The sequence below is a fragment of the Manacus vitellinus genome, unplaced genomic scaffold, assembly GCF_001715985.3.
Source record: "Manacus vitellinus isolate BGI_N305 unplaced genomic scaffold, ASM171598v3 scaffold_31_pilon, whole genome shotgun sequence".
Classification (NCBI taxonomy): domain Eukaryota; kingdom Metazoa; phylum Chordata; class Aves; order Passeriformes; family Pipridae; genus Manacus; species Manacus vitellinus.
The window spans coordinates 2,793,664-2,811,101 of NW_021940379.1; the positions used below are offsets into that span (position 1 = coordinate 2,793,664).

Genomic DNA, 17,438 nt, shown 5'->3' on the forward strand with positions numbered 1-17,438 from the left:
ATGATCCTCTAATTGACCAAAGACTGGGAATTTTGGTGTTGTGTGACTTTGGAAATACTGCACTGCCCCTGACTTGGGGAAGAGACACGGGGAGGGAAAAGAATTAACTCAAGTCTGAAACACAAACCTTTATTTCTTAAACTGTGGTTCTGTGACAGCTTGGGTCGTTCAGTTAAACGCTGGTTCTACAGAGTTTCTGTAAAACCGTGAGTTATCCTGGAGCTGGGCTGGGTCTGGCTGTGCCAGAGGGGATGGATGGGATATTTTTCCAGCACCCTTAACTAGAACAGCAGCTTCATTTGCCTGAAGTGGTAACAGGGTTTGAATTCAAACTGTGGGACTCTCTCAGTCTCCACTGAGAGTGTTCTAAGAGCAGAACCCCCAGACCGTTCCTGCAGAACTCGGAACACACAAACCTCAGCTGAGTCAGTCGTGACCTAAATCTGGGACAGTCCAAGAGCAGCAGCAGTTCTGGGACAGTCTGTGCTGCTGGGTCACAGCAGCAGGCATCGACTGTGGGCCTGCCCTGCCCTTCCCTCCCAGGCAGTGCCTGAGCCTGTCCTTGGGCCCGAAGCCCTCGTGCCCTACAGCACCGGGGAGCTCTGCAGGGGGCCCAGGTCCTCCTCGGTGTCGCTGGCTGTCGCCAAGCTCTGGAAGGTGTGACCCGTGGCATCCTTCTCCTTGTAGGAAACAGCTCCAAAAAACAAGGAGTGGAACTGGAAAACGCAGTATTTACACAGGTAAGAAGCCACGTGATACAGAATTCAAGTATTAATTATTTGTGAAGCTTTTGCCACTTTCAGTCTGCAGCGTTTCCCAGAGAGACCCACCTGCCCCCGGGAGCGTTCCCCGTGTTAAACATGACACTGCTGGTTCTGCTGATCCCATGGGAAAGCAGATGCAGAATGGAACGTGGTGTGACACACCCTGTGCACGGGGTGCTCAGCTCAACCCCAGCTGTGCTTCCCCTGCTCAGGGGATGGGGAGTCCCCTCACCTTCTGATAAGGAGCCTCCGTGGCCTCTCCTGCTGCCTCGGCCGTGGCTGTTCCTGCTCTTCCTGTCACATCCCTCCCCGTGACTCTGGGAATGCTTTTTACCTCTTGTTTAGCCACAGGACTGGCGGGAGCGTTCCCATCCCGCTGGGGATGTTTGGAAATGTCTGTGCTGTTGGGCTCATCCCCAGAGGGTTTATCAGGATGTGTCTCTGAGCTGCATTGGGCAGAGGAGGGCAGGTTAGTAACTGGCTTTGTGCGTTTTCCTCAGAACATCGTGATTTTCTGTTCATGGAAAGATTATGGCTTTAGAGTAGATTCTCAGCAAGTATCTTCCCACCCCTCCTGCTGCACCCAAACCCTATGGAGATGAGGAAAGCAGAGTTACTATGGAATGCTCCCTCTGGCACCCCTTTATTGCTGTGTGTGCTGCTGAGATGTTCCTAAACCCACCTGGTTCACAGTTTCCCTGTGAAAACTTGAGGGTTTCATCCTCTTACCTGCCCCACTGCTGTGGGCAGCAGTGCTCCTGGGAATCTGCCTCCTTCTGAGCCTCACACAGGGTGGCCAGGATCAAGCTGGCCTCCAGCAGCACGTCCTCAATGCTGAAAGCAATGGGCCTAAACACAAACAGGGAGACTGCACAGCACATGGAATTACAGACACTGGGGGAGGAGACACAGCTCCTGTGATTCTACATAAGGGTTAAAAAATGCCTCCTCTGGAAAGCTGGAAATCTCCTGTGTTTGCTGCTGAGGAAGGAGAGGTGTCCTCCCATTACAGGTGTAATGCCCCAGGGAGCAAATGCTACGCAGTGTTATAGCCCAGTGAGAGTTCTGGATGTGTAATTGTTAAAATTATACTTATTCAGAAAATGTTTCTTTAACTGCTAAATAACTCATTGCAGGCATTCAACTGAGGGCCTCCAGTGTCCAGGGAACCTACACACAGCAGCAAGGCTGCCTTGGCAGTGCCTGGGTGAAATGCTTTCTGTGGAATTACAAACTCCTTACTCCAGGATCACAGGTCAGAAATGGCTTTTGGAATGGAATGAAAATGTGCTCCATTGCTGCAGGTCGATATTCCCTGAGGGACTGCAGACACAACCCTCCTGTAACTGCAGGGCTCCCCCCGTGTGTGTCCCAACACCTACTTCCCACATCTGTCAAAGTGGATGGACACGGGAACACCGGTGGCTTCGGAAAACGCCAGCAGGCCCTGGAAAAGAAGGAGTGGGGGGTTAAGTGCTGATTTAAACCCACAAGATTAATATTAGTATGTAAGTTTATCCCAGCTCTTGGTTACTGGCAAAAAGAGGGTAAAATTCCGCTGCTTCCAAAATAATTTCTTGCCTTCCCTGCCAGAGCTTTGCCAGAGGAGGCTCTGCATGGAGAACTCTCCAGGGCAGCTGTGTCTGCCCAGCACAGAAACCACAGTTTGGGTTTAGAAAAGCTTTGTTTGCCTTCCAAAGGCTGCTCTGAGGGGCTCTGCAGAGCCCTGAGGACCCTGGGTTTTAAAGCTAATCCTTGACCAGCTGGTGAAATCCTGCTGCTGTCAGGAGGGCTGGTGGGACACACATTCCATGGGACCATCCTGCAGTGTCCTGGTCCAGTCAGGCAAAGTAATGGGAAATGGTTTATTTTCCAGACAAAGTCTTACTTTACCCTCAACTCTTTAAGGCAAAATGTCAGTTCAGAATCTACTCCAACTTGAAAGTAGTCAAATTCCTCTGGACTGAGGTGAATCTCAGTAACCATCGTCCTGGAAAAGTCTGTTTGGGATAACAACAAAATCAAGGACTCACAGGAGTGAAGTTTGAACTCAACAAAACTATGCTTATGGCCCCAAGGTTTTTACATCAGCATCGTTTGAATAATTGTGTTTTTATAGTGATCAACAGTAATAAATGTTTAGCTTATCTAAATTTATTTCATGATTAAGTAAAATGAAATCCTCCATTTATTTACAGCACTTTGTGTAGATTTAAATGGATTTTAACAGAACCCATTCCATGTCCTGATGTGTGATCTAACCCTGTGCCTGCTGCTGTTCTTGTCTATCTGCTCCATCCACAGGTATCCCTCACAAATAATATTCCCAGCTGCCTATTGTTGCAGGGTTGGGAAGCCCAAAATGCTGCCTGGCTTAAACTGATTAATCAAACTCGCTGACAATCAGCAGAGCACAGAGGGTGGACTGAGGCTCTTTGTTTTAAATTCCCATCTTTTCCTGGCACGTGAGTGGCAACAGGAAATTGGCTCTTCAGTTCCAGGTATTCAGTTGTTCATTACCAGCTGATTAGGCCGGGGCTGTTAATTGGTGTGTGAAGAGAACATGAGAGGTGCTTTCCTGATGTGGAACAATCTGAGACACTCAGAAAAATTCCAGAGTGGCTGGAGCAGCACAAACAGCCCCAGGGAAGGCAAGGCTGCTAAGGGAGTGTTACAGACTTCCCAGACTGTTCCTAGGTCATTGTCCTCAGCTTTGGTCGTAACAGGTATGAAAAGCACCCCTTTATTATATGATATCCAAGAACCTCTACTTCAAAAACACGATTATATCTTTAAAATTAGTTTGAGTCACACTCCAGGAATCTGCAGATTTGTTCTCCACCTCCTGGAGATGTGACCATGGCAGTGTGAGCCCAGCTGACACCCTGTACTGTCCTCAGCCTAAAATACACTCTCTAATGATATCAATTCTCTAATTGTGGTGTTCAGATTTAAACAGTTCTTTTTAAAACCCCAAATCAGCCCCTGTTCCCTGGCAGTTGCCACGCTCCTGCTCTTGCAGCACAGTAATTACCTCCTTCAAGCCTACAGCAAGTGGCATAATTTATTTCAATTGGCTGCTCAGTCTGATATCTGCCACTGACACCCAGAAAATGTTATTAAAAACTTGCTTTCTTAAAATACATTAAAATCAGAGGGTGGCAGCATGACTTAAAATCTCTCTATATATGTTCCCTCTCTTAAAAGTGTCATTGAGCCCTAAAATGCATTCCCCACTTATGACAGCTATTATTCCTTGAGTTCACCTGTGCTAAAAGTCCAAGTATTGGTTCATATATTCTGAATTTCCTTACCAGTGTCTTCCTCAGTGTAACTCTTGAAACAAACTTTCACTGGAGTAACTGATAAGGTTATTTCTTCTTGGCTGGTTGGGAAGTGAATCATCACATCAGCCAGCAGCCTGTAAAATGTCACTCAGCATTGAAATAATCTGTCACAAGGGACTGGTTGGCATTTGTTACTCCCATCAGAAAGTAAAACTCAGAGAATGGTTTTGTATTTGTTACCTGGAGTGGACTTTAAGGATGTTTGGACACATGTGCTTTGCAAAAACAGCCTGCAAGGGATCACATTCCTGAAATGTCAGGTTATATGTTTTTACAACACCTAAATATAGAGGAAATGAACACAAATCAATGCTGGTCTGTAATCTTAATATTTTTTTTAAGTATTAATTGTTCAATAGAGAAAGTAACCAAGGGACTTACTGAGCTGTGTGGAAATAAATAGAAAATGGAATTCACCTGCCATCCAACTTGTGCCCATCCAGCATCCGAGTTTTTTAAGACTCCACAAGAAATAAATGAACAGCAAAAAGTGCAACAAATGCAGAGGAAAAAAGGCCTCAATATTTACCTGGTAAAATAATACAAATGGGAGTGAAATACAAAAGGCAAACCCTACAGACCTCTGTGTGTTTGTGGGTAAGCCTGGGCTAAAGAGAGCCGAGTTGTCTGGGGACCTAATTCAATATATTACCCCATTATCAGTAATACAAGATAGATCTTTAATAATATAAAGCACTGCCTGTGACACAGCACAGCTCTGTGTTGGTAGATGGTGCTTCTTTGTGAGTTTTGCAAAGGCTGATGCTGATGAGCATTCCAAGTCCTGCTCCTGTGCTGAAGAACTGCATTAGAAGTGGAAAGACCCAGTAAATCCTGTAGTTCAAACAGCTGCCAGACCAGGATTCCTCTCCCTTCCCAGAATGTGCTTTTTTTCCCTCAGAATTTAATGCAGACTGATTCAAAATGTTGTCAGCTGAAGATAAAGCCTGTTATAACTTCACTTTAAAAGTTGTATATGATAAATATTAACATGACAAACATAAATTATGACGTGAAGAGGCTGGAAGTGTTTGGCAAAATGTTCAGTTGATAACTCCATTAAATATTGTGCTGCCCTGTGGTTTTAAACTGCTCCTGTCCCTGTGAAGCCACTCCCTGTGTCACCCACCGTGTTTGCAGAGGAGCTGGAAGGTGATGTGATGATCACTGGGGCTGGTAGAGATGCTGCACTTCTCTACATTCCTTCCCAGCACATTTGCACATCTAAATACAGGGAGAACTGCCTGGGAAAAATAAAAACAAAATCAATCAGTGCAGAGGTTACTCACCAAGCAACTTTGCAGTATGATTTCCCTGTTTTTGTAGGGTTTATCTGGAGCTTCTGCTCCTCCCCCTGGAATTCCACTTGGAAATGGGGTTAATTTGCTGCTTCCAAAGCTGTGTGTACCAACCCATTGAGATGTACCTTAACTATCAGTTTACACGGGAGGGATGACTCCTTCTCCTTGTGACAGGGATCAGACACAGCTGCCCAGCAGTAATGTTGGAAAAACATGGATGAGAAGAAGACATAGGCATATGCTGACCTCGAGGAGTTCACTGATCTTAAGGCAAGCTGGAAGTGGAATCACAGAATCATTAAAGTTGGAAAAGACCTCCAAGATCATCAAATCCAACCTTGGTGAGGTAGAAGTAAAATAATGTATTAACTCAAAACTATTTAATATTGAACCTTAAAAAAAGCCTCCTCTGGGCTTTAGAACCGCCAGAAACCCCTGAGATGTACATCTCAAAATAAATACAGATTTATTAGGAACACAATTACGTTCAAACTTCCCACCTTCATTATTACCAGCCAGCAGTCAGTGGTACAATACAGGGATGGGATTCCAATCTGTGGGTGTTTAAGTGGTCCTGAAGGGTGAGTTACCCAAACACCCAGAGCTCAGCTTGTGTTTGAGGCATTTGAAGGAGCTGAGTTTATTCTAAAACAATCTTCCTGTACATGATCCATGCAAATAAGCAAAGACACTTCTCACACCTCAGGAATTCTTGATATGATATGGAATGTGATACACCCATTCAATACCACAGGTATAAAATGGAATTATCTCCACTTGTGATTTTCCAGTGAGTTAAAGGAGAGTTGGTCACTTTTAACTAAGAAACCTCTAGAGAAAACCCTAATTCTGCTGGAAATTGTGTTTGGTTAATCAAAGGCATTAATGGATGTGTTCTTCCTGTTGAGTCACAACAGTACAAAACATGTTGTTTAGAGGCAGCTTCTGTGTGGTAAAAAACACAAACCTTTTGACCTGTGACAGCACAAATGAACCCCTTGGCAATAATCTGGATGTCCTGGACAAGCCTCAGCTTGGGTCACAAAAAAATCAAAGGATATTAGGGCAGAGTAGGAAGGAATATTCCATGCTGGAATCTGCATAATTACAATTACAGAAAATATGGCTTTTGTCCATACTGAAAGTGGAGGAAGTTGGGGGAAAGTGTAATTTAGGCTGAAGGGCCCCTCTAGGAAAACAACACAACATCCAGCAACATAAATGTTGGGCTTCCAAAGAAGATTTTTAAATTAGAATAAATCAAATTCACTTACACCTTTTTCTACGGGGTCAAACCAAAATTCATCACTAATACGTGCTATGGCATGGATAGCTCTTCCAAACACTGCCAGGGAAAGAAAACAGTGCAATAGGCATCCTAAATTAAAATAAAAAGGTTGTACTGCATTTTCCAAGAATAATTTATGAGGCAACATTACAGATTTCCTACACATTTGAAAGAAAACTGATAGTGGAAAATGTTACTTTTTTTTCTTTTTTCATTGGCACAAAACCCTCGATGTTTTGGAAGCTGCCTCTGATGAGGCACCTCAGTGTCATCTGTCCCTTTGCAGCCCCTGGGGCCTGATGTCACCCCAAATTCATTCAATCAGACCAAACACCACTTAGAAATTGTATTTTGCAGATGGAAAGTTTGGGAAGCTGTGAGCAGTGGGATATCTGCGGAGATGGAACCCTGAGAAACAGGGCAGAACTCAGCAGAGGGTCCTGGAATTTGCCTCTGGCAGGGGCAGAGCAGCCTTTTCCACAGAGCGCTGCACCCAGGAGTGCGGGTGTGCCTCTGGAAGCGCACAGGGAGACACCAAGGAGTGGATTATGGCTCTGGAAGCGCACAGGGAGATATCCAGGCGGGCCTGTGCCGCTGGAAGTGCACAGGGAGACACTCGGCCAAGCCATGGCTTCTCCACCTGGGAGTCCCCGAATCCAGCGCTATGCTCCCTAATCTGAACAATTCCCAGAGGCCGCACGTTCCCCACGATCTCCCGTGTCCTGCGGGATGAGGAGGAGGTGGATCCCCCGTCAGCTCCAGGGCTCCCGTCCCGCTCCGCCTCGGCGCCCTCGGGGCCGCCCCTGAGGGCAGCGCCCGGTCCCGCTCGCGGCCGCGCCCTGGGCTCCCTGTTTCCCGCACAAATCCCGAGGGATTTGCGTGTCCCGGACTCTCAGCACCCCGGTACCTCGGAGCTGCGCCCCCCCAATCACGCACTTCATGGCCGCCCCGCCTCCCCTCACGGCCCGGGGCGGGAAACGCCGCTGGGGCGGGGCCAGCGGGCAGAGCCCCGGATGTGGGGCTGGGAATGAGGGAATTACGGATTGTCCTGAGCGGGAAGAGACAATAAGGATCATCGATCCAACCCCTGGCCCTGCTCAGGACACCCCAACAATCCCACCCTGTCCCTGACAGCGTTGTCCAAACGCTCCTGGAGCTCTGGCAGCCTTGGGGCCGTGACCATTCCCTGGGGAGCCTGTTCAGTGCCCGACCACCCTCTGGAGGAAGAACCTTTCCTGAGATCCAACCTAAACCTCCCCTGACACAGCTCCAACTGTTCCCTGGGTCCTGTCCCTGGTCAGAAGAGATGGGTTCTGCCCCTCGAGGAAGCTGTGGATTGGGATGAGGTCTCCCCTCAGCCTCCTCCAGCTGAACAAACCCCGTGCCCTCAGCCCCTCCTCACACAGCTTCCCCTCAGACCCTTCCCCATCCTCGTGGTCACCTTTAAACGCTCACTAACACCTTCAATGTATTTTTTATATTGTGGTGTCTAAAACTGACCCCAGAACTCAAGAGGAGGCCGCACTAGCATTGCAAAATATGGAATATGTAAAATTTTTCTTAAGTAAGGATGTTCATCGATGTTTGATCTTTGTAACTTTCAAGCCTAGTTGACAAGAAGGGAGATTTAATCGGTGAAACAGCAGCCAACAATCTCTAAGTGATGTCCAGGCGTTAGGAAGATAAATGACTTGTGGGTAGAATTGCCTTGTTGAGGTCTAGGGCTGGACATGTTCCAGTGATCTCAGACCCGGGCAAGGTTAACAAAGCGAGGGGAGAAGGATGAACCACTTTGTACCACTGAGAGCGGGCACAAGGAATGCAGGATTTATGGACCACAACGACCTCGGGCAGAACCCCCTAGATAAGGAAGAAATTAATAAACCCAACTCAGCAACTGGGCTGAAACCAGGTCCAACTGGGTAAAAGGTGATTCTGGCAGCGGGATCTGTGACCACCGACCCAAGAAACCCCCAGACCCAGGAGAAGCACTGAGCATGGCACTAATTAGCATGAGAAGCGAGAGGATCGTTAATCAATAGGAGAGATAATAATCAATAAGAGAACTATGCAATTTGTAGCCAATGAACAGGGATTTTCGCGGAGAACGCTCTTTCCACGCGTGTGAAGCAGCTCAGTGGGTGCGGGACGCGACACGACCGCGTTGGGCGCTGTGTTGGCCGCTCGCAGCCGCCGTAGCGGGGGCGGTGCCGGCGGGTTCCGAGGGCCGGAGCGGAGCGGCCGCGATGTGAGAGCGGGGGGACATCGGATCCCAAACCCCGGGAACCCCCGGCATTCCCCCCGGAATTCCTCCTCGGCACCCCCCCGGGCCCCGCGATCACCTCCTCCCGCGGGCTGGCGCAGGGCGGGCGGGCGGGGGGTCCCGGGCCGTCCTTGCAGGAGCCCCGTTTATATCCGTATTAATTTAACCGTAATCGCATTGATTTATTTATTTTTTTTAATTTTAATTTAACGCTTCTCTCATAACATCAACGATTCATTAATTATTATTTGCGCGTTCATTTGGCTGTGTTTTCTCTTCTGTTGCTTCCTCTCGTTTAACATTGATCATATTTTCCACCCCCCTTGTCTGCAATCAACTCCTCCATCCCACTCAGGCCGGGCACAGAGTAAGTTACTCCTTGGCTTTGCTAATACCGGTATTAGGGGCTCCTTCGTGGCAGTGGCAGGTGAATTAGGGGCTGCTGCTCAACCCACACCCAAATTCCTGGTAAAACCCAGGGGGTTTGACATCCTCTGCCTCAGTTTTATGCTGCAGATCCCTGGGATGATTTAACATTTTGGGTTGGTTACTGTAGCTTTTCTTTAATTATGGGAGCTCCAATGTGATTTTTGGGGGAGAATATGGGGCCTGACAGTTCAGGGTTGTGTGTTTTAAGCAGCAGGATAATTTTATTAATCATCAAATAACTGGTATTGCACAACTAAGTCCCTCAGGCATCAGTAAAACAATCTTATCTATTGCCACTTATTAATCAAATAATTTTGATTAATAATATTAAAATCGCAGTTACCCACTTTTAACTTGCATCCCAGTACCCTTCCCAGGACCCTGCTTGGGGGATTTTTCACTGGGAATTCTCAAAAGACCATCAAAAATGTGTCTCTTTTTTTGAATTTTTCCTCTCCTGGTTTAGTTTTGAATTGGCCACTCATTGATTAAAAAACTCTGGTGTTGCTTTATCAATACCTCAGCCCATCTGTCTCCAAAATGGCTTTGCTGGCACTGAGATGTTCTTAATCTGAAAAAAAACCCCACCCCTAAAACCAAGCAAAAAAGGCACCCAAGTTCCTTCTGCCTTTCGTGATGACTGTTAGCAAGAAAGTAGCTGCATGGCCTCAAAATAGATAAAAAATATTTTAAAATACCATTTCTTATTTAAAAATACCATTCTTCTGTTATTGATATTATATAAATATAGCCTAGCTATATTTATTTTTATATATATAAATATATCTGGGCTGTGTCCTTTACAAATTGATGGTTGTTATTTTAGGAACTGCCTCTCTAACAAACATTTTTAATGTAGAGCCGTTTATCAAGTTAACACTGGATCTGGAGACAACCATTCCCATTTTCCCAGTGCCATAACATCCCCTGCTTTCTAGAGCTGATCTTTGCATAATTAATTTATTGCTGTGTTGCATTAATTCTTTATTTGCAGATTTAAAGCCTGTGGTGTTAAACTATGGCTTTGCATCACCTGAATTCTTAATTTTGAAGCCCCCATCCCATTTTTTTTCTTGCATCTGTTGTACTGAAGCTGTGAATATACAGAAATTTATATAAATGGTAACAGAATCCCTCTGTGCAATAACCTGCCTTGGCTCCTCTGCAGTGCCCTGGTTGTAATTTGTGGTTATTTTTCAGCCTTATTCTGTTCAGTGGTTCCTAAAATATGGGCTCTGAACACTCTTCCTGTCACCTATTAACACATTGCAAATTTGCTGCTTTCTAATATTCTTTTAATACTTTTAATGTTTTTTTATAAGGGAGAAAACAGGAGTCTTTTAAAGTAGAAAAAACTTGGATGAAGAGTTAAGGGAAGTGGCCTCGGTTTAGCCAGGTCTGTGCTAGAGAGAAAAAAAGGGAGTTTGTGGTAGTTGCCAATTTTGTGTGAAGTACCTGAAGTACTAACACATTCCTGGTACTGTGTCTTGCCCAAAATAAAGATGATTCTGGAGCCTTGTTTTTAAGGTAATGGTTTAGTGAGGGCCCTTGTTTTCCCTCAGAGCAATATTCCATCACCACTTCATTCTTATTTTAGTAGCTTTTCCATCAAAATACAAAGTTGGGAAACTGCAGGAGACGCTGTTTGCTAATGATTGTTGCCTTAATGAGTGTGTGTAATGATCTTTCTCCCCCCCTGATGATCCTGGGAAGTTGGTGCTGGTGTTGGGAGATCTGCACATTCCCCACAGATGCAACAGCCTCCCAGCCAAGTTCAAAAAGCTGCTGGTTCCTGGGAAGATCCAACACATCCTGTGCACAGGGAACCTCTGCACCAAGGACACCTATGACTACCTCAAAACCCTGGCTGGGGATGTCCACGTGGTCCGAGGGGACTTTGATGAGGTACTTTGACCTCCCTTGGGAATGACGGGTTTTGCGCGTCTTTTAAAGGCAACATTTGGGTTCATCCAACTAAAAGTGGTGATGAAATGAGGTCAGAAACTCTCCCCTTCTCTTCCTTGTTGTTGTTTAATTATAAATCTTTGAATGTAGATATAAATTTTTAGATATGAGTGTGTCCATCTAATACTTGGTTTTTATTTCCAGAACCTGAATTACCCCGAGCAGAAGGTGGTGACTGTGGGACAGTTCAAGATCGGGCTGATCCACGGCCACCAGGTCATTCCCTGGGGTGACATGGCCAGCTTGGCCCTGCTCCAGAGGCAGTTTGATGTGGACATCCTCATTTCAGGGCACACACACAAATTCGAGGCATTTGAACATGAAAACAAATTCTATATCAACCCTGGATCAGCTACAGGAGCCTACCATGCCTTAGAGAAGTGAGTGTGGGAAGACTCTGGGAGGGTTTTTTGGGAACAAAACTGAGCTACAAACTCATGGTGAGGGTTAATGTTTGTGTTTTAAATGTCAGGGAGAAGAAGGGTCGATACTTGTACTTCCTAAATCTCCTTGACTGAACAGATGAGAGTAAAATCCAGCCTCAGAGCTGATGTTCTGTGCTTTCAGAATTAATATCCATTTTTCTTTAAGTGATTTCTGCTGAATAGTGGTAAAAACACTGCTGATTATAGACACAATTAATATGAATTTTTTTCCTCTCTTTCCAGCAACATCATTCCCTCATTTGTGCTGATGGATATCCAGGCTTCTACAGTAGTGACATATGTCTATCAACTAATTGGAGATGACGTGAAAGTAGAAAGAATTGAGTACAAAAAGTCTTAAAAAGGCTTTTGCTTGTCTGGTATTTTTACCATCTCATTCTGAACTGCAAGTTCCAATACTTGATTGCTAGTTTACAGCCCTGCACCTATTGCTAACAGCTCAACAATGTAATGAATTTAACCAACATTGTGTTTGCTTTTCTCTGTATGAATGGATTTGTAAAATATTCCATTAAAATAACTGTCCAAATACTGTTCCTTAATGTTGTAATAAACTCCACTTCATAGAAAAACTGAGCTTTATGCAGTGTTGTTGGGGGAAGATGCAGCAGTTGTGGTTGGCTGGGAAATGCCTGGTGCTGTGGTTTGGTGTCCAGCTTCCAAGGGATACTTGAGCAAAGGGACTGAGGGCTCTGGGGCCAGGCTGTGTTTGCTTCAGAATCCAGTTTACATTTCATTTTCTCAATTTAACATTCTCAGTTTAAGTTAAAGGAATAAAATGGCTTGATAGATTCTGAAAGTGTTACAATTGCCTCATAATTTCACTGTAGAAAGTTTGAGTCTTAAATGAATAATCTCATTAAATCTAGAGCCAGTGAAGAGAGGCTTCCCTTTATTTGTGGCTCACATTTGACACTACCTGTGTGTGCACTTTGCTCCATGTCCAGAGGCTTTCAATAATGTCATTCCATGTGACACAGGAGCTGCTGCTGCAGGGAAGTGTTGGTTGTTCAAGACAAGTGGAACTTTGGGCTCTTCTATTACTGAAGGTATTTAACAGCCCCCATTTCCCACAACTGCTGTAACTTCCCAACAAAAACAGTTGGATCTTTGTTTTCTACAGCAGAACATTTAGATGTTGGCCTTTGCTTTTCCAGCAGGTAGAATGGAAATTCTGCACAGAACCCTTATTTCTGTGTCATGAGCTAACTAAATAACTTATTTCTATTCAAAATAAACCTGCTTTTCCCTGGACACAGACCAGGCATTTCAGGCTGGTGCCTCAGGAGCCTCTAACTGGCACTTCATGCAGTGAGGCTCATTCCTGTTGCTTCATCCTGCTGCAGACAGAGCAAACCTGGAAAGAAAACCTTGGCACACATTATTTAAGGGAGGTGAGTGACTGGAATTCAATTTACTGACAAACTCATCATTAAAAAAGGTTTACAGAATGCTGTAAGGCCAAAATTGATACAGAAGTTTATTTCTGCTCATTATAGTTGAACTTACAGTTTATCTACAAAGTATTTTACATGAACTACACCCCTGACAGTTTTATAAAAGAGTTTATCCCAATTGTGCAAGGTTATGTTGTGGTGAATGAATTCAGAGTGATCCTGACAGCAGGAATGTGGGGAAATACAGAAGTAAAGGAAATAAACTTTCATCCTTCCTAAAATTAAAGTGCTGAATATGACCAGGATGGAGGAGAAACAGCCTAGAACAGCTGAAAAAATGTGGAAAGGTCGTGGAAGCTTTTGGTAAAAGCTTTGAGTTTTTAGCCTGATGTTCTTTTGAGTGCTGTGAGTGCCCAGATCTCCTCTTGCCAGGAGAGGGAGGGAAGAAAAGGATAAATCAAGACCTTATCAGGGACTGTTCCAGGCCTCCTCTGATCCATTCAGGTACATCTGGAAGGGAAAAGAACAACATTAACAGGGCTTAGGAAGAGCTGTGGAAGTTCCTGGAAGTGTGATGCTCAGCATGGCACAGGCTTGGGTCAGGTAAAATGAATTATTTGAATTGATGGAGATTTTATTACATACAATATATTTTACTAAAATTAACCAGCTAAAAAGTATTTTTATGAAATGCTGAGTGAAATTCTTTAGAAAAAAAAAAGGAGAAAGTACTGCCCGAGGTACAGAAGTGGCTTCTTTTACCTTCAGAAGATCAGATGGTGGGGTGTCTGCCAGGGCAGGGTTTCCACATTTCTTTTGATACTCTTGAATCAGGGCTGTTGCTTCATCAAGGCTGTAAAGGGCAAAAGGTTCTCAACTTTGTCCAGTTAAGCTCTCTCAAAAGCTTAACTTAAATTTACATAATACACACTGGAGTAGAAAAATAAAGCATGGTTCCCTGGTTTGGAAGTCAGATGGCTCCTGTCCTTCCCCAATAGAGGAAAACAAGCCCTGACGAGCCTGGCCTTTAATAAAACCAATATATATTAGAATTTCAGTGTTTATTGATTCCTGTCCCAGTGTGACTGTGGGATAACTGGGAACCAAGTGACTTGCAATGCTGAGTATTTGGGCTCTGACATGAGTGTTCCCAGGTGAGCAGAGGAGCCCAGGTGCTGTGAGACCCCCCCAGGCCCTTTGTGTTATTTAACTGAGCACAAGAGGTGTTTTAACTCTTGAAACCTGGTGGCAAAAGCACTAATTCCCAAGTCTTGAGTAGGGGCAGCTCATTTATTTTTCCTGAGTGTTCCTGTTGCTGAAGCTGTGACTCTGTGATGCTGCTGAGCTGGGTTCACCTCAAGGTAAGGGCACTGTTTGCTTTTTCACTGTTTTTTTACTTCTGTTTGAACTGTATTTGATCTGCTGCCAGTCCAGGCTCACCAATCTGTTACTTGGTCTTGAATGACTGTAAAACTCTATCTTAAATCTGCAAAGTAGTGAGATGACATTTGTATTTATTTAAATTAGCAAGACTAGTCCTTAGATAATAAGTACTAGAAAACCTCCATGGCTTGAAATAGATGAAAACAAAATAAAGGAGAGATTCAGTTACCAGTAATGCAGCACCTGTTCTACCTTTTATTAACTTACCTGTTCTTTTTGGCAAAATAATCCACCAGCTCCTTAATTCTGTGAGTGTTTGTCAGGTGTTGCTTCAACAGTGGATAATACTTGGTTTTCAAGAATTTTTCATAGAGCTTCTTATTTATGATACTGTCCAAAACCAAGGACCTGATCTGTAGATTAAAGTTTTAGTAATGAAAAATATGAATATTTTAAATGTAAGAAATTGTATTTCTGAATGACAAGAGCTCAGAGTTTTCCTATTTGGCTCTATTATATGGTTTTGTGGTTTTTTACTTTTTTTTTAAGTGCTGTGAAATGGCAGGTTTTATAAGACTAATTTCAGATTCAGAGAGGGGACGAGTTAAGAAACTTGCCCAAGGCAAGAGTGCACTTTCATAAGCCCTTTGGCCTTTTAGCTTCAAATATTTATTTAGAAAAATAAGGTGGTGCTGCTGCAACCCCTTCTGCCCTACAAACAGGGGCAGCCTGGAACTCAGCACTGGGCATGGACACAAGAAGTTTTTCAGTTGCACAGCAGAAACAAAAATGCATTTTTACAAGTATTTCATATTTTTTGAGCATTATGGCAAGTAAGGCTGGACAAAGTCAGAGGAGGGAAAATGTTCTGTGTACACTTATCTGTCAGAAAAGCCTCCAAGTAAATGGCAAATAAATTTATTTATTTATTTACCTGAGAAGCAAATGCTACAACTTCTCCAGTGCCCATGTGTTCATCTATTTGCTGCAGCACAGTTTCTGTGTTACAAGTTGATAAGAAACCCTGGTGAAAATAAGTTACAAAGCATTAATATTCTGTGACTGATTAAAGTAGAAACTCTCCCTTCAGAGCAAGTATTTGATTCATTCAGGAACAAGGAATATGTTGATATTACAGGTGCAAAGGTGGAATTACCAAACCAGGAGCTGTGTGGTTGGACTGAAGGTATTGCTTTGAGCTCTCAAAGGGTGTTTTGCTGTAGCTGTTACAGATTTTTTGGACTCATTGGCAGCAGAGTGAATGTCCTACACTAATGCTGTGATTTGGGAAAATCTTTCTGAATGTAACTTTAATGACTAGAAGTCTAAGGATTTAAGGTACCTTTCCTGGTGCCAGTTTGCTCGTGGCAAATATGGTTCACCTGGAGAACAATGTGGAGCATAAATGAATGGGAACAAATGAGAAGAGAAAGGGAACTGTCAAGATCCATGGGTGGTGAGGATGTGGCCTTAAGGCAAAGGTTTTACATCACAATTTGTGCAGATCAAGCATCTTTCTTAGAAGTCAGGAGCTTTCAGCTCAACACTCTTCCAAAGTAGGATTCAGCCCTTCTCTTACAATTTGTTATGGCTTGGGGTTTGCTGGGTTTTTATCACGTGTTTTATGGGTGGGATCCCATAAAACACCCTCAACTTCTCAAAAGGCAAAGTCATATGACAAAGCTACTGAGGGTGACTTGAAGCTGGGTTTGCTTCAAGAAAAGAAAAGGAGAAGGAAGTATTCACATGACCCCTTTCAGAAGCCTTTGTGAGTGGGAAATGCTGAGCAGCTGCCAGCAGGGATGCATTTAAATAAACTGGAATTGAAAGTGGCTGTCTTTTACAGAGCATGCTGAAAGGCATTTCCCTGGCACAGACAGGACACTTAAACTTATTGTTTACCTGAATTTGCTGCTCTCTCTTCTCGGGCTGAGGGATCAGCAACAGGCAGCCCAAGGCTAAAGCTGGAAGGTCCAGCTGAGAGTATTGTTTGGCAATTCCAATGACATCCAGGTCAGCCAGGACAGGACACCTGCAGAGGGAGATCAGGAGGGAAGTTCTCAGCTGGTATCTGTGGCTGGATGGGTTAGTGCTGTGGGAATTTTAAGCCAGGTAGAGCAATACATTTTTACCTCCTCCTAATTTTGGAAATGGTCAAACAAGTTGAAGTTTCACTGAACATAAATCCATGAGGATTTTGTAGCTTGAAAAAAAACCCAAAACCAGTTTCTCTTTCTAAGCACTTGAGGTCCTGTTTTGAGGGGAGTTGTTGGGCAACTGCCCAGAGCAGAGCTTTGATTCAGATGTGTGTGCACAGGAGTGGAGGATCCCTTTCCAGATGATCTTTAAGGCCCCTTCCAACCCAAACCATTTCTAAATCCTAATTAACTCTTTGTTCAAGTCAGGCTCTCTGAGCTCTGGTTCTTCTTTTGAGCAAATCAGAGGACTGTGGTGAATAAGATAACAATTTCTTGTGCTTTTTTACATTGTAAAGGCAGTGCAGGACTGGTTTATGCACAGAATGTTTAGGAACATTAATACCATGAGTTAACCACACTTGCAGATCTGCAGCTTATAGATCTTTGTTGAGTCAGGTTTATTCTTTAGAGGAAAATGAATTCTTTCTGTCTTATACTCTGTGTTTATGTTCTAGGAAACGTGCTGTATTTTGGGTAAGAGATATTGACTGGACTTTCAGGGTTGACCATGAGTCCTTTAAAAATATCAGGACAGGAACAGTCCTGGGGCAGTAACTGGGCAGATAAATTGGTTTTCAGCAGCCTGTGCTGCTGATTCTCAGTCCCAGTTCAGAGAGCAGTTCCCAGTTGAGTTTCCACAGCCCAGCTACAGAGTTG

The 17,438-nt window shown here is 44.2% G+C and overlaps 3 protein-coding genes across 7 annotated transcripts in view; 1 reads left to right on the forward strand and 2 right to left on the reverse strand.

Annotated features, from left to right (window-relative positions):
- Positions 1 to 140: 140 nt before the first annotated feature.
- Positions 141 to 7,694, reverse strand: RAD9B (RAD9 checkpoint clamp component B). Of its 3 annotated transcripts, none has more exons than XM_018076153.2 (11): positions 7,637 to 7,694; positions 6,687 to 6,757; positions 5,538 to 5,687; positions 5,241 to 5,355; positions 4,292 to 4,391; positions 4,079 to 4,185; positions 2,658 to 2,764; positions 2,147 to 2,211; positions 1,494 to 1,613; positions 997 to 1,210; positions 141 to 716 (listed from the first exon to the last, which is right to left on the reverse strand). In XM_018076153.2, coding segments are annotated over exons 1-11 (1,182 nt in total). In that variant the 5' UTR covers positions 7,638 to 7,694; the 3' UTR covers positions 141 to 584. The 3 variants fall into 3 exon arrangements, with proteins under 3 accessions (XP_017931642.1, XP_017931641.1, XP_017931643.1); XM_018076152.2 differs by having other exon boundaries at positions 7,608 to 7,679; XM_018076154.2 differs by lacking the exon at positions 6,687 to 6,757 and having other exon boundaries at positions 7,608 to 7,661.
- Positions 7,695 to 8,907: 1,213 nt separating this feature from the next.
- On the forward strand, positions 8,908 to 12,376 carry VPS29 (VPS29 retromer complex component). 3 transcript variants are annotated; one of them, XM_029961128.1, is made up of 5 exons: positions 8,923 to 8,948; positions 9,318 to 9,330; positions 11,106 to 11,297; positions 11,502 to 11,737; positions 12,026 to 12,376. In XM_029961128.1, coding segments are annotated over exons 1-5 (561 nt in total). In that variant the 5' UTR covers positions 8,923 to 8,946; the 3' UTR covers positions 12,144 to 12,376. The 3 variants fall into 3 exon arrangements, with proteins under 3 accessions (XP_029816989.1, XP_029816988.1, XP_029816987.1); XM_029961127.1 differs by having other exon boundaries at positions 8,929 to 8,948; positions 9,318 to 9,390; XM_029961129.1 differs by lacking the exon at positions 9,318 to 9,330 and having other exon boundaries at positions 8,908 to 8,948; positions 11,105 to 11,297.
- An 831-nt stretch (positions 12,377 to 13,207) lies between these two features.
- KNTC1 (kinetochore associated 1) overlaps positions 13,208 to 17,438 on the reverse strand; it is a 34,711-nt gene continuing 30,480 nt past the window's right edge. The window contains exons 59-63 of the mRNA XM_018076412.2: positions 16,486 to 16,615; positions 15,518 to 15,607; positions 14,851 to 14,996; positions 13,963 to 14,053; positions 13,208 to 13,710 (exon numbers count right to left, since the gene is read on the reverse strand). Coding sequence (XP_017931901.1) covers positions 13,669 to 13,710; positions 13,963 to 14,053; positions 14,851 to 14,996; positions 15,518 to 15,607; positions 16,486 to 16,615 — 499 coding nt within the window. The 3' untranslated portion in view covers positions 13,208 to 13,668. The remainder of the gene's footprint in view (positions 13,711 to 13,962; positions 14,054 to 14,850; positions 14,997 to 15,517; positions 15,608 to 16,485; positions 16,616 to 17,438) is intronic.

Bases quoted from the DNA above. Each gene is read 5' to 3' on its own strand.
- RAD9B (XM_018076152.2), bottom strand. From the start codon at position 7,641: ATGAAGTGCGTGATTGGGGGGGCGCAGCTCCGAG. The intron at 5,688-6,686 runs GTAAGTGAATTT...TTCCACTTCCAG, and splicing joins TTGACCCCGTAGAAAAAGGT to CTTGCCTTAAGATCAGTGAA. The intron at 1,211-1,493 runs GTAAGAGGATGA...TGCCCAATGCAG, and splicing joins TGCCCACAGCAGTGGGGCAG to CTCAGAGACACATCCTGATA.
- VPS29 (XM_029961127.1), top strand. The intron at 9,391-11,105 runs GTGAATTAGGGG...GATCCTGGGAAG, and splicing joins CTCCTTCGTGGCAGTGGCAG to TTGGTGCTGGTGTTGGGAGA. The intron at 11,738-12,025 runs GTGAGTGTGGGA...CTCTCTTTCCAG, and splicing joins GCCTACCATGCCTTAGAGAA to CAACATCATTCCCTCATTTG.